This window comes from Colletotrichum truncatum, assembly GCF_014235925.2.
Source record: "Colletotrichum truncatum strain CMES1059 chromosome Unknown Contig_0007, whole genome shotgun sequence".
NCBI lineage: Eukaryota > Fungi > Ascomycota > Sordariomycetes > Glomerellales > Glomerellaceae > Colletotrichum > Colletotrichum truncatum.
This window is the reverse complement of record NW_027222404.1, coordinates 1408518-1423009: the sequence shown is the minus strand read 5'-3', so window position 1 is coordinate 1423009 and position 14492 is coordinate 1408518. Positions and strand designations below refer to the sequence as shown.

At 52.6% G+C, this 14492-nt stretch overlaps 5 protein-coding genes across 5 annotated transcripts; 4 read left to right on the top strand and 1 right to left on the bottom strand.

The window, feature by feature from the left end:
- Positions 1–912: 912 nt before the first annotated feature.
- On the top strand, positions 913–1463 carry CTRU02_210812 (uncharacterized protein; the record flags this gene model as incomplete). Its single annotated transcript, XM_070205515.1, has 2 exons — positions 913–1268; positions 1451–1463. 2 exons carry the CDS (start codon positions 913–915, stop codon positions 1461–1463), a joined length of 369 nt encoding a protein of 122 aa, XP_070060758.1.
- Positions 1464–4189: 2726 nt separating this feature from the next.
- CTRU02_210811 (LEA domain-containing protein) lies at positions 4190–5440 on the top strand (the record flags this gene model as incomplete). The annotated part of the gene is made up of 1 exon (XM_036721947.1): positions 4190–5440. The coding sequence occupies one exon, from the start codon at positions 4190–4192 to the stop codon at positions 5438–5440; it is 1251 nt and encodes a 416-aa protein (XP_036586319.1).
- A 1053-nt stretch (positions 5441–6493) lies between these two features.
- On the top strand, positions 6494–10087 carry CTRU02_210810 (lea domain protein; the record flags this gene model as incomplete). Its single annotated transcript, XM_036721948.1, has 3 exons — positions 6494–6557; positions 6612–9769; positions 9830–10087. 3 exons carry the CDS (start codon positions 6494–6496, stop codon positions 10085–10087), a joined length of 3480 nt encoding a protein of 1159 aa, XP_036586320.1.
- Positions 10088–11615: 1528 nt separating this feature from the next.
- Positions 11616–11872, top strand: CTRU02_210809 (uncharacterized protein; the record flags this gene model as incomplete). The annotated part of the gene is made up of 2 exons (XM_036721949.1): positions 11616–11744; positions 11804–11872. 2 exons carry the CDS (start codon positions 11616–11618, stop codon positions 11870–11872), a joined length of 198 nt encoding a protein of 65 aa, XP_036586321.1.
- Positions 11873–12405: 533 nt separating this feature from the next.
- Positions 12406–13354, bottom strand: CTRU02_210808 (actin cytoskeleton protein vip1; the record flags this gene model as incomplete). Its single annotated transcript, XM_036721950.1, has 2 exons — positions 12406–13162; positions 13275–13354. 2 exons carry the CDS (start codon positions 13352–13354, stop codon positions 12406–12408), a joined length of 837 nt encoding a protein of 278 aa, XP_036586322.1.
- Positions 13355–14492: the final 1138 nt, after the last annotated feature.

The following is a 14492-nucleotide window of genomic DNA, read 5'->3' as shown; positions in this document are numbered from 1 at the left end:
TACACGGTATGGGGAAAGGGGGGCGTGTGGTAATCCGAGATACATCGAGGAGCTTCTCGAGGACGTGCGAATAGACCAAGCACGGCCTTTCAAGGCTTCTAGCAGTTTGCTCTGCATGGATTTGATAGTTGGTATCTGTAACCCGAGAGCCCGTAATTCGTCAGTGCAAGGTTGCTGAGCAAGCTTGCGAGCCCAAACTGACTTACAAGAAGCTTGTTTGACGGCGGAAATAGAGCACTTGTGCGTCATGCCTGCATTGGCAAGTGATGCCCCTCGAGCGTAGTGGTCTGAGCATGATTGGGCATAGACTGCTTCGATGAATCCAAAGACAAAATAATGACAGGGATCCTTGACACCCTCTTTTCCAGCATTTTGCCTTCAGAGTACGTGGTAGTGGGAGGGACCAGGACGCGCGCTTCCACACCTCGGCGCCAGAGCAGATCGGGACCGCTCATCGAAAGCATGAGACAGGCCCAAAAGCCCCAGCGCCCCATTAATTCCGCCCCCCCTCCGCATGCCGCTTGGCCCCCCCTTCAACGTCATTTCGGTCCAGACCTACAGGACTCGAGTGTTGGTGTGACGCAAAAAAGAGTTGATGGGGGTGAAGCCACGGGAGATGGAAATCATGGGTCTCCCAGGGTCCAACATGATCTCATCGGCCGAGAAAGGGTGTAAGCTTTGCATCCTGTTTTGACTGCTTCCGGATGCCGTCCGGAATCAGTTATATGTTGCACCCTCATCCGCGACTCATCCTTCGAAGGAACTTTTTTTGAAGAAACACCCACAAGCTTTTGCATATAATCCAGAGTCCACAAACCTCAAATTTCCCATTCTTCCTCAACCGACGGGAGGAGCCCATTAGCCCATCTTTGAACTTCTAGTCAAACTTTTAGCCAACACAAGCCTGTCAACATGTCTTCCCCCCGTGAGAAGAACACCAAGTACGCCTCCGACGAGGAGACCTCTGAGGACACCCAGCAGCAGCAGCCCCAGCGCCGCCAGAACCGCAGCAAGGGCAGGCAAATGCAAAGGCGCCAGCAGGGCGGGCCCCTCGATGGCATCGGCGGCGGTGATGTCGGCCAGCAGGTCCAGGGCGTTGCCGGCGGCGTCCAGAACACACTAGGCAACGTTGCCGGCGGTGCCCTGCAACAGCAAGGCGGCGGCGGTGGTGACAAGAGCGACACCCTGCGATTGCGTCTTGACCTCAACCTCGATATTGAAATCACGCTCAAGGCGCGCATCCACGGTGACCTCGAGCTTGCACTCTTGTAAGTACTGATCCATTCCTATTTACCCTTCCAGTTACGGCCCCTCTCTCTCGTCAGACTATCCCGTTCCGTCCTATTTTCTTACCGAGAGACAAGGACGGGCTAGTTAGGCCAAGTTCAAAATGGGCTAATGGGCTTTTCCTCGTCTTTTAATCAGGAACTGAGAGGCGTTTTTTCTCCAGGGACAAATCTTAAACGAAAATCAATCCTTTTGTCGGTATTTTTTATCTTTTACAACAACAACACGGAGTCGCGGAAATACAGTGGGCGAATTCTTTTCGACACAGTTTGCTGGAAATGTGCTGGTTTTCATTTGTTGACCCTGCTTTACACCTAATCGTAAGATAAAACGGTATGGTTTTGCAAGGGGTGGGGGGGGAGTTGGTGGACGGATGAGATATCGGTATCCATCTGCCGCGTGTATTATGAAAGAGTTGTGCATCATCGACCTCATGAGATACGGACGCTATTTTGGGAAATTTATGGGTATCCTATTCAACGTTAGCCAAGGCATTCTTGACATATTTTAACGAATGGTATTTGATCAAGTTCATGTTAAATTTGCCGACCCTATTACACTGTGAAAAACACGGCCGTGTAGAAACGTGAAAACGTTCCTTGGCCCAGCTGAATGTGACCGTCAGACTCAGGTCATCTCAGCGTATGTCGTCGGTTTCAGCACAGTACCTGTCGTCTTGAGGCACTCACTAGTCGTAAAGGCCGTGCGGAGTAGACAAGCCAAAGCCACCATAGCATGCGTAGACAAACAGCCGTCAAGCACGCGGAAAGACGGCCTCTGCGGGAACGGTGACCACCAACGGTTCCTAGCGTATTTTGGACTAGCGTCCAGCCTCTGTTTCACGCTTCGTTCTGGCGCCGCTGATCTCATGAACATGGGTGAATCTGCAAATGATGGCGGGTCCAATCTGCCCCTCCAACGAGACAACCCACATTGTCTATTCGTCCCAAAGTCTTGGTGTCTCCAGAGGCATTAACGGAAGTGACTGAAGAGCGACTAGCCTAATCGACGGCGCTTCAGACTACTGCAAGTCTTCACTCTTGTGCCTTGCTTTCAGTGTGCTTCTCACCTGGTCTTAGTGTCAGCCTCCCCGCATGAAAAGCAAACAACTCATTCCGGAATGGACACAAGTGCTTTTTGACAGGATCATGCCAGCATCATGACTTCAGCCTCTCTAACCGAAGCACTTGTCCGTAAACGGAGGAAAAGCCACAAAAAAAAAAAAAAAAAAGTTTTGCAAAAGGCACAGCAACATACCGGAAACTCTCCAGCCACAGCGGTATCAACCCGTCCAATGTCGACACGTCGACGCCGCCACTTGGTACGATGTAACTTGGTCAGTGTGCATGCTAACCCACCCGCCAAATGTAACGGTGGAACGCCCCCCTGTTCCCCCACTACAGACTGCCAATGCAACCCAAGAAAGGAGTCGAATCCACAGTACCGTCTCGACCTTGAAGAGCGGGGAACGGTCGAAAACGCTACCGTGATGAAAAACTGTAGCTGAAGGGGAAACCCTTGCGTCGCATCCCGGCACACCGGATGAGATCATCAGCCACTCACGTCGGACTCCCGTCAGTCGCATGGTATGAGGTGTGGCCTCTCGAGCAAATTTCCAACCAGTCCCAATCGTCAAGCCACCTGCCGAGAGACGTTCTCTGTCGATCGTTACTCCTGTCTCATCCCTCTTCGGTGCCTAGGCTCCTGTCGACTCCTCGCTTCCTGCATTACATTGCCTTGTCTGAAGGCCATCGAGATCATCAACCAGAGGCACCGTTCGCCTGGAAGCAGTCCCGACACTGTCTCAACCAAAGTAAGAACGTGTCTGGAGACTTTTTGTCGAAGCTGTCTTGGGTGCCCGGGCATAACACTGGCCCGAAGATCTGATGAAGTGCATCACTCCGCCCCGCCGCATCTGAAGTTTAACTCTTTGCTGTCTCGGTCTGGCTAGTGTCTGTGGTATTCCCCAGAGTCTGTGATCGTTGGATCTGAAGCTTTTCTTCGTAGCTGAGAAGCTCCTTGGCTACAACTACGCAGCGGGGATAAGGCTTCACACTCACCTAGCCTAGCTCTCTCTCTGTGCTTTGCTTTGCTTCAGCATCTCGTTGGGCGGCTAGCCGTGCGTTCCGCCTGTAAAGGAACCAGAGAAGGAAATCCCCAGCCAGTAAAGGGCACGACTGCTCGCACAGTCGTTTTGGTTTCAACAGAAAACAGGCTTTTTGGCAGTTTTGTCGGGCCTTTTGCCTCCAATCTTAGCGCTGAGCCGACGCCTCCTTCGGAGCCTTGCCTCGATTCCATCTCTCATCTTCACCACCTGCCAAACATCCCTCCAACACTTTCTTCTTCGCATCGTTTTCCGAAGTACAGGTGGATACGTTTGCGTGTGTCTGGAGCATTGTGGAGACACCAGATCTCGGTTCGACAAAGTACCTGATCCCATCACCCTTGCATAACATCCTGACAAGGTGAACCATCGCCCCCCCGTTCGCCAGTTCTGGAACTCGAAAACCGCTGGCCCGTACCTGTCACGGCAAAAGGAGAACCCACACTCGTCACTGGCCTGACGTCACTCGGCTAGGCCTAACCACCACCAGCCTTGCAGACCTTGCGCAACTTGCAGAAGCGGTTGGCCGCGCCGTGCGACAAAGCAGAGAAGATAAGCCCTGTTCGCGTGAAGTGCTGCTCGAGGGGTGCACCGAGAAACGCACACATCAGCACAGTCGTTCGAGTTCAACGCCAGATTCCCGAAGCAAGGCGATCCCGCAGGTGGGTGCCCATCTCCTATTCCTCTCTGTTTAGCCCTTCATTAGACATCCTGGCCAATGCTTTCCCCCTCACCTCACCTCGAAAGAGACCCAGCTGACGCAGAATCATTGCAGAGGATTTCGGTGACCATCCAATAATGACGGCATCCCCTCCTACTCGCTCGACTCCACCCTTAACCCAGCAAGAGAGACCCGAAAGCCCTGCCTCGACGCATCCAACATCTCGGACTATGCAAAGGGCCGTTCCCGAGCCTCCCAAGTCCTCGCCGCACACCATGTCGCGTACCGAGCCAAGGCCTGTACATGGGGTCGACGATCCAGATCACACATCTCGACACGATGAATATGAGGTTGTGGAGGCTGAGGATGATGAAGCTGGGGTGGAGGAGGCTCCTCGACGCCACGTACGGCCGCCTTTACCTCGTCTGAACTCGTCCTCACGAGCACCTCCCTCGCCGGCTCCTCGGGCTGATGCTTCTCCTCCGCAACAAACCCCTAGTCGAAGTAGCAACACGAACACCCCACAGCCGCAAAAGGGCGGGCCCTTTCATTTACAGGGCTCGCGGGAGATACCCATCCCGATGCGGCCGGCGTCAACACATGCTCAGTCCGCACCCAACGCAGCAGCAACACCGTCGTCGGCAGACACTGCGAACAGCCGCACAGATGAGGGTTCACAACCTTCGCAAGAGTCCCAAAACACGTCGGCTGGGTCGCCAAGATCACAGTCCAAGGACTCTTCTGGAGGCAAGAATGCCCCGATTCACATACCAAAGGTTACGCCCATAGCATCTGGCCTGACGATACCCCCAAACCTTGCTGAACTGGCACAGGGTTTGGAGGGGAAGTATGTCGACGAATTTGGGAACATCTTAGATTGGAACGGCCAGGTTCTGGGTCGTGTCGAGGGCGACCTCCCTTCCATGATAGGAAGACCCGTCTCGGTGACTGGAGAGATCTTCAGCGAGGACGGCGAGGTCGTTGGCTACGTCGCAGAGAACGACACTATCCCTCCTGCGCCCCCGTCTCCCAAGCCCATTGAAGGTATGGGCGACGGGCTAAAGGTCGACCACATGGGCAATATCCTCGATCGTAACAACAACGTCATCGGTCACTTTGACGGCGCTCATCTGGCAAACTCTCTGCAAAAGACAGGCCAGTCAGGCAACAATAACTCTGGGCAGTCAAGTGGTGCTCGCCCAACAAACAGCAACCCTCAGGCAAACCAAAACTGTAGCTGTGGTCGACCTAAACCGTCTTCAGCACCCAGTCCGTCTGAGGTTTTCCTTGATGTCAAGTCGACAAACGACGGCATCCAGCTTATTATCAAGATACCAACGGTGTTTAACGGTGGCGGAAACCCAAATATCCATATTGGAACTGGATGAGATTTTGGACGGCACTTTGATAGTTGAATGAATGTCGATCATGGAGTTCTGGAACAGTTCTATAGAAGCTAGCATGCGGCGGCGGCGTTCAGACGGTGGTGGGAGACATGATAGGCCAAGATTTGAGTCGTAGTTCCAACGGAAACCGGATCCGGTAATACATGATTTGAATAACGTGTGCTCCCGAGACCCTCGATGAACCGTTCAATAAGGCTGAAAAGTGGGTGAGCTGGGCAAGGCCCATAACCCCCAAATTGCGAAGGGTCGCATAGACTCGGCGTGTGAATTAGGTGGCAGCTCAGTGTGGCGAATAAGAGGCCGAAGTACGCGTTTCGGAGAGCGTCATGACGTTGGTGGTGCATCGATTGCCGCACGGGATGCCAACCTTTGTGAAAGCTCGCAATCCTCATTTGCAAAAGAAAGCACTGGGAGTAAAATGGAGTGGTCTGAGGTGTAACTGGTGGAGGATTTGACGAATAGATGATGCAGGGCAGGGAAGGCCCATGGATACACTAGCCACATCGACTGGGAAGCTCCAAGAAAGCGGCCGGGCGATCAGAGGCAGAGCCAATGACAACCTGCCCAACTACCAATCTGTCACACCATCTCCCAAGGAGCATCTGCCTTCGCAAAGTCAACTTGCGTCATGAGAGCTGGGATCCAGAGTTTGTGATGGCCTTTCGAATGCTCGGACGGGTGTGGCTTTGCGTCATGATGGCCAACAGGCAAGTCGGCCAACTCTTCCCCCATGAAGTCACTCTGTGGCGCGGGGCAGGTCAGAGCTTCGGGGGGAAGCTGTTCGAGCTTTGAGCTCCCTTTGACGTAACTATTGGTGAGGCTGTCAAGCTGGAAACTTGCTTTGCGTGCGAGGATCTGAGATATAAGACGTCCGACCGGCGATGTTCTGTCATGCGTTTTGACTTTTAATTCCCAATTCAAAGCACTCATCTCATGGGCCACTACTACCTCTTATCACATTAGACAGACCACTTTTATCACATTGAACCCCTTAAACAGTTGCCCAACATTTTGGTACTACGACATAGAGACATTATGGCCGGCGCTGCCTCAAAATCAGGAAGCAGCATGCCTGGAAAGGAGGGTGAACAGAAGTCATGTGAGTATCTTAACTTACCAGGTCTACAGTGAGAAGCAACTAATCGTGGTGAAGCATACTCCGTCGAGAAAGACATCCAGGACCATGGCGAGAACCTCGTTGCTGGCGTCATCGGAAAGACAGGAGATGTAGTCGACGAGACAGGAAAGACCGTCGGCAAGGTGACCGAAGGTGAAGCTGGCGAGCTGGTCGGCAATGTTGTAACAGCGACCGGCGATATCATCGGAAAGGATGGTGGTGTCATCGGCAAGGCCCTGCCTTTGGGCGAGCTCACAGAGAGTGTTGCCGGAGGTGAAAGCAAAGAGGGCGGCGGTGGTTTCAGCATCATGGGCGCCACAAAGGGTGTTAAGGGTATTGTCGACACCGTCGACGGAACAGTGCAGACCGTCAACAGGACACTACCTCTCGTCGGCGACCTGACGAAGGGTATTGGTCTAGGCGAAGGCCAAGGCGGTATACTTGGAGGTGTTGGCCTTGGTGGCGGACAGGATGAGAAGTCCCAGTCCGGTCTCCTCGGCGGCACGCTTGGAAGCGTCCTTGGTGGCGGCAAGAGCGACCAGGGAGAGCAATCTGGACTCCTTGGCGGTGTCTTGGGCGGTACCGAGCCCTTAGAGCGCGACGACAACGCAACAGACAAGGACGAGAAGCTCACTCAGCTTCTGTCGCAAAAGCCCGAAGACCCTGAGGAAAAGGCGTCTCTCACAGAGGACGCGAAGAAGAATCTTTTTGAAGCCAATGACAAGACTTCTGAAGTTGCCCCCGTGGATCTCCAGGACAACGATCAACAAGAACAGAACGGCAAGCTCACCACCGGCGAAAACACCCAGTCAGAAACTGAACCATCTCAAGCTGACAAGACTGAACTCACAGCACCCTCCACTGATGGCGATAAGTCCCAACAAGATCTCCAGGAACTGGAGCCGGAGCCGGAGGACGACGAGGGCACCGCAAGACCCGAGTCCTTCAAAGACGATGCGACCGAGAAAGCCGACACCTTCAAGGATGATGCTACCGAGCAGACGGAGTCTTACAAAGATGATGCGACTGAGCAAGGCGAATCTTTCAAGGACGACGCAACTGAGAAGGCTTCGACAGTCAAGGATGACGCGACGGAGAAGGCTGCCACCACCAAGAGCGATGTTCAGTCACGCGTGCCCGATGATATCGCGACCCTCGACATTCCAGTTTCTCAGATCCCTGACAACCTCAAGAGCGAGATTCCCGACGATCTCCAGACGGCAGACATCCCCGTGTCTCAAATTCCCTTTGATGCTCAGTCCAAGCTCCCTACCGACCTGGTGTCCCAGCTTCCGGATGATGTCAAGACCAACGCCGACGTCACCGACTTCGCTGAAGACGACAACAAGACCGAACAGCCCACTGAAGCTCAAACGGGTGACGTTCCTGACTCTCAAGCGCCCGAGTCGGTCAAGACCGGCGAGACTGAGGACATTCCCAAGTCTGAGATCAAGGAAGATATTGGAAGCGTCTTGAGCACTGTTCGTTCTGCCATCCCAAGCGATCAGCGAACTGTGACTGTTGCTGGTGACAAGCTTCTTCAGCCTTTCGAGAAGTTCCCTGGTGCCGAAGTCAATGACGAGGGCAAGGTCATTTTCGACAACGCTTCTATCGGCAGAATTGCTGAGGGTGACCCTAACGACTTGGCTGGTCACATCATCGATGCCGAGGGTAACATTGTAAACGAGCGCGGCAGCATCATTGGCAAGGCTGAGCTCAAGACCGAGGTTGCCGAGGAACTCCTCAAGGACACAATCGACTATTCTATTCTCAAGGGTGCCAAGGTCAACAAGGCCGGTAACCTCGTCAATGACAAGGGCGAGGCTATTGGACGTGTTGTATCTGGTATCTTGAAGCACCTCGTTGGCCGAAAGGCAAACGAGAAGGGCGAAATCTGGAACGACTCCGGCAAAGTCATTGGAAAGGCCGAGCCTATTCCTGAAACTGAGCGCGAGGAACTTGGCGAGCCTGCGCCCTTCGAAGATTTCCCTGGCGCTACCGTCGAGTCTGACGGCAACGTCCTCTACAATGGCGAGATTGTTGGTCGTGTAATTGAAGGTGACCCGAAGAAGCTCAAGGGCAAGAAGGTTGATGACGATGGTGATATTCTTGACCGCAGCGGCAACACCATCGGCAAGGCTGAGCGCTGGGAGCCCGAGCCCGAGCCTGAGCCGGAACCCGAGCCAGAGGTCGTTATTGACCGATCTGTCCTTGCGGGCAAGCGTGTTAACAAGGCTGGTAATGTTGTTGACACCAACGGTACCATTTTCGGTCGCATCGTTGAGGGAGACATCAAGCGTCTTGTTGGCCGCATGTGCGACAAGGAGGGTAATGTCCGCAGCGAGTCTGGTGATATTATTGGCAAGGCTGAACTCGTCCCTGAGGGAGAGCGCGAAGGATTCAAGGAGGGTCCTTTCGCTGAGCTCCCCGGTTGCACCGTCAACAAGGAGGGACACGTTGTCACCCCAGGAGGTGATATTGTCGGTCGTCTTGTCGAGGGTAACCCTAAGGTTCTCTTCGGTCGTGAGGTCGACGAGGATGGAGACATCCTGGACCGTAACGGCAACCAGATTGGTAAGGCCGAACGTTGGGAGCCTGAGCCTGAGCCGGAGCCCGAGAAGAAGGTTGGACCTATGGCTGGTCGCAAGGTGAACCGCAAGGGTGAAGTTGTTGACGAGGATGGCAACATCATCGGAAAACTCACTACTGGTGAACTCTCGATTTGCGCGGGCAAGGAGATTGACGACGATGGTGATGTCGTAGACTCCAAGGGCCGCACGGTCGGCCACTGCTCGCTTATTGAGGATATTCCCGAACCCGAGCCTGAACCTGAGGAGCCTCAGGAGGATCCTGCTGAGGTTAAGGCCCGCGAGGAGGCCGAGGCTGACAGAAAGTTGGCCAAGTCCCTCGGTAGCGTCATTGAGCAGGGTCTGGACCGCATGCGTCCCATCTGCAAGATGATCACACAGAAGATTGAGAAGGCTGAGCGTACTCCTAAGGAGGAGCTTGACGAGGAACAACTTGTCAAGGATGTTAAGCCTCTCATCGAGGAGGGTGGCAAGATCCTGAGCGAGCTTAACGGCAGTGTCCGCGCTTTGGACCCTGACGGAAGAATCCAGCGCAACGCCAAGCACAAGTCTGCCACTCGTGATGCTTCCCCTGAGGAGCACCACCTCGCCGACGTTCTCAAGGAGGTAAGTTGAATATCACAAATGAAACCTGACACAATATTCACGTACTAATTATTTCAATAGTTGACTGGCACCATCACCGAAACCGTGGAGGGTGCTAAGCGCAAGATTGAGGACATGCCTCATGCTAAGGAGCAGCTCAACCCTCTCTGGGGTCTCCTTACCGAGCCTCTCTTCCAGATTCTGGCTGCTGTTGGTCTGTTGTTGACCGGTGTGCTGAACATTGTTGGCCGACTCGTAAGTTGTCCATCTCCATCCAGCATCGAATCATTTCTAACATGTTCCCTAGCTCAACGGTCTTGGTCTTGGTGGTCTTGTTGATGGCCTTCTCGGAACCTTGGGCCTCAACCGTCTCCTCGATGGACTCGGTCTTGGCAGTTTGACTGCGGCACTGACCGGCCGCAAGGATCGCAAGAAGAAATAAGCAGTTATGAAGTAATGACTTGAGCGTCGCGCCGTTTGCTTGTCACAATGAGCCTGATTGACGCGTGTATTCTCCTTGGCGTTATTCAATGTAGCTTTAGTGGATTTGGAAAATGTTTGGAATCGGTCATGTATGAGTAGCAGTATAGTCAGCGACTAATTTGTACGGCCTTTCTCATTCTCAATTTGTTGTGCCTGCTGTCTCGAGTGATTATGCATTGATGGTGTTGGAAGAGTGAAGTCAATAAAGAAAGGATGTGGTTAAGGTAAAGTTTTTTTTTTACGCAATGGGTGTGACAGACACCTCAACCACAAACTCGACTCGGGCAAGTACGACTCGAACAAAGACCATTCGGGCAGGGGCTATCTTAGTTGCGGTTCATGCCGATTTTGATGTTTTCTTTGCTTTTATCGAACACCAAACTTGAGCTGATGTACCTTTCTCTGCATATTGTCCAAGGGACAGATTTCAAGACTCGATGCATTGTATTTGACACATGATACGTCCAAGTTTCAATAGTTTGAATTTAACTACGCTGCGAATGTCCTAGTTTTCACCGCTATTGGCCCCTTGCTAATAATCCATCCCAAATAGCATTTGAAACAACTCGGAGAATAGAATCTAAAAATGGTGAAGCAGCTTCGACGATTGAAATGAATTTCGCCCATAAAACATACAAATTGCAATTGCTGAACATGAATGATACATCGTAGTAGGCCTTGACATGGTTGATTTAGTACTATCATCCAAATAGAGAATGATATCGTCGTTGCAATTATAAGGAGAAGCCAGCTAGCTTCAGAAATATGATGCCATCCTGTACTACGTAGTATATGTCATCGGCGACAGGTTAAGTTATAATCTATTGCCAGCGGTGCCTTCTTCGACGGACGTGCTGCTGACCACCAGCTGATCGTGCTAACCCAAAAAACCCCCCCAACGAGCGGAGTCCCGCCTAACCGGGCGCCAATGCTTAGAAAAAGAAAAAAAAACAGGTGATAAGTGATCGATAAGATAGATAAAGCTCCTTATCAGCACTCACCAATCGACCATCGCTCTAAATAACCTAGGAGTGACGTCAAGCACGAGCACTTACAACGCCAGATGGTATGACGGCATCAACACCACAGACTGATGTCAACAGCCGCAACCAGTGGAGGACACTACGCTACAGGCTTTCCCACCTGTAAAAGTCTTGCCGTTTCTGAGCTCCCCGCCATTGACGCAAGAGCTCCTCTTACCTAAGACGACTGCCCCTCCTCGAGGGGCCCCTCCCTAGCTGCTATTTAACATGAAGCATCCGTTCCTGAACATCGCTTTCTTTCCTAGTGACAAGCTTCCAAGAACTATTCTTCTCTAACAAATTTCTCCTCTCAAAAAAAATAACCTCCTTTTTATCTACCCACCACAAAAACCACTTCCAAAATGCCTGAGGGTCGTCAGTCTCCCCCCCCTGAGCGCCAGACCGGTGCCCAGCAGCGTGACCCCCCTGCCTCCGGCAAGGGAACCGACGATGCTTCCAACAAGGAGGAGGTCAACAAGCAGCAGCTCGAGGTAAATTACACCAAGCCAGTCTTCACGCTAGCTTGACACGGTTATCTAACGACTCACAGAACCTTTCCTCAAACCCCAAGGGTCCCCTTGACGATGCTGTCAAGGAGAAGTTTGCCAAGACTCAGTAAATCACGGAGGACACAATCATAATATGAAGGCGTTGGGACAGGTCATCATGAGAGCACGAGAATCAATGAGACGAATCACGATTTGTGATGCTGTAACAATAGAAATATCAATGCCAATTAAGATGCGTTGGACCACTAAACTTTAGTTCCATGTGCCACATGTGCATCTCATGTTCTATCCATAAATGTGCCCAGAATGATAACTATACCCAGCTGTCAATGCGGGCGAATTTGTGACAGATATCTTTGCTCCCAAGTCCGCAAAGTCACCCATTGCATATTTGCCAGAAACAGTTGTTCATCATACCAAGTCAATCACCGATTACAACGTAATTGATACAAGTACAAGCTTGCATCATGAGGAACACGCAAATTAATGATGCACAGAGTTGCATTCAAGTCATAACTACCTAAAGTGCTCAAAGGAAACTACTTGCATAGTATTCATAGCATCGCAATCATAAAACGTTCGTGCCTAATGAATCCAGCCAACGCCTACCCTCATGTCCTTTTGCATGCAAATTACCCTTGTTTTACGCAGTCTTCTCGTCCGCAGCAGCAGGCTTGGACAGAGGAACAGAGGTTGTGTCGTCAGGCTGGGTAGGAGCGGTGGTTCCGGTGGTTTCGCCGGTGGTAGGGGGAACGGTCTTCTCCTTCTCCTTGCCCAAGAATCTCTCGAGGCCAGAAGCCTTGTAGGCACTGCCGCCGTGCTGCTCCTTCTTCAGGTCTGCCAGGCGGCGAGCCTCGGCGTGGATGTCCTGCACTTGTCTCTGGCCGTCCTGGTAGAAGCCAACAATACGCTTGCCAGTGGGGGAGCTGGTGGCCTTCTCAAAGTACGAGCTCAGACCGCCAAAGATGCCTTGGGCCTTGGCAGTAATGCCGTAAGACTGGTCAGTGGCCTTGGCGCGGTCGGTAGCATGGTACTTCTGGTCAAGGTTCTGAAGGGTGCCGAAGAAACGGCTGGAGACGCCATGCTGGCTGTCGAGCTCGATGGCGCGCTGCAGGGCAGCGTCACCAACAACGTAACCCTGGGCGAGGTATTCGGCCAGAATACGAGAGCGAGGCTTCTCCTCCTGGGTAATCTCATCGGTATCGCGGTTTGCATTCTCCTTGAAGTGGGAGCCGTCGTCGTTGGAGTCGCCGCTGGCGCTGGTAACCGTGATGTGAGAAGTGCCGAGCTGAGTGTTGTTCAGCAAGAGGGCCGTCTTGGCAGCTGTCTCCTTCTCGAAAGTAACATCGGCATTCTTGGTCTCACCGGCCGAGGTGACCTCAATGTTTGTGATCTTGCCGCTGCAAGCTGTCAGCTATTGTCCATTCAAGAGCTCTGTGCTGCTGGGCAGCAGAAATCGAACCATCCGCGATGCAAAAGCGTGGCAGGGGATATGCGAGATAAAGTACTCACCAAAAGCTAAAGAAGTCTCTAATCTCCTTGTCGTCGGTCGCCGCAGCGATGTTCTTGACGTGAACAGTGGTGTTGGACATGATGACGGTGTTTTGGAAAGTCGGTCTGGTGGAGAGTACAGAAAGGATGTAGGAGGGAGCTTTGTGGTTTGTGAGGGGTAACTGGAGACGGGAGCGGGTATCAAATAAGGGATTTTAAATGTGTGCTGCCTCACAGTGGATGTCGAGGAAATATTATCGCAATCTCAACGTTGGGAATCACGTATGACGAGGATTGATGTCGTGGAAACAGTCGTGTCGGGGTATTTGAAGAATGACAGAGTTGGAGAGGAAATGAGATCAGACGAAAAGGTCACAAGGACGCTCTTTACCTTTTAGCCAAAGCAGGAAGAATTTGGGAAGGCACTGGAAAGGGAAGGGGCGGCCTCTCAGGGAGCAGTGACGATGCTTGACGCAGCACCTGGCTGAAGGGGAGGGGCGACCTAGGGGGCATCCAGCTACTCAAGCAACAGGCGCAAGGGCGGCGCTTGCCCAGAATTGGGCACTAGTAGCACACCAGTGGTGGAAAGAGGGCGGGAAGCAGGGAGCAGGGGCCACTCAGGGTCCAGTGCTGGGCCTGTGAGGGGCGAAGGCCAAACGTCATCGCCTGCGAATATAAGGAGCTCGTGCCAGGGGTGGGGGTGGCTGTGGTACGACACGGGCCACAGTTAGCCCCACTAACAGAGCCACATCGCAGCCACGTACCTCTGTCACCTATTTTGGCCGAAAAACTACTTTCACATGCAGTCCTCCAAACTATCCAAGCTACTGGAAGGTGCCGGAACATCAGACGACCGACCCATCAGCTTTCCTCGTCCCAACACCAGATGATGGCTTGCAGTGCCTAAACAGGTTACCTCTATCTCACTCCAACACACACGAATACGGCTCGCTCATACACTGTCGCGATTACGACGCGACACCAGGACGACGTGGCTTGTGGCTGGTACAACAACTACGAGGAACAACTCTGGCTTCATTAAACTAAATCTAGCTCATCTCAATCTGCACCTCATCTGGTATCGGGACGTCCCTTTCTCGACGCCTCAATCTCCTCCAATATCAACTTCAACGCCCTTTGGCTTATTGTGAAGGGCAAATGGCTCTGGGGCACGTGGAAAAACATTTACGTCCACCACCCTTAAACCCTGGAGCCCGTATACTCTAAATTGCGGTTCCA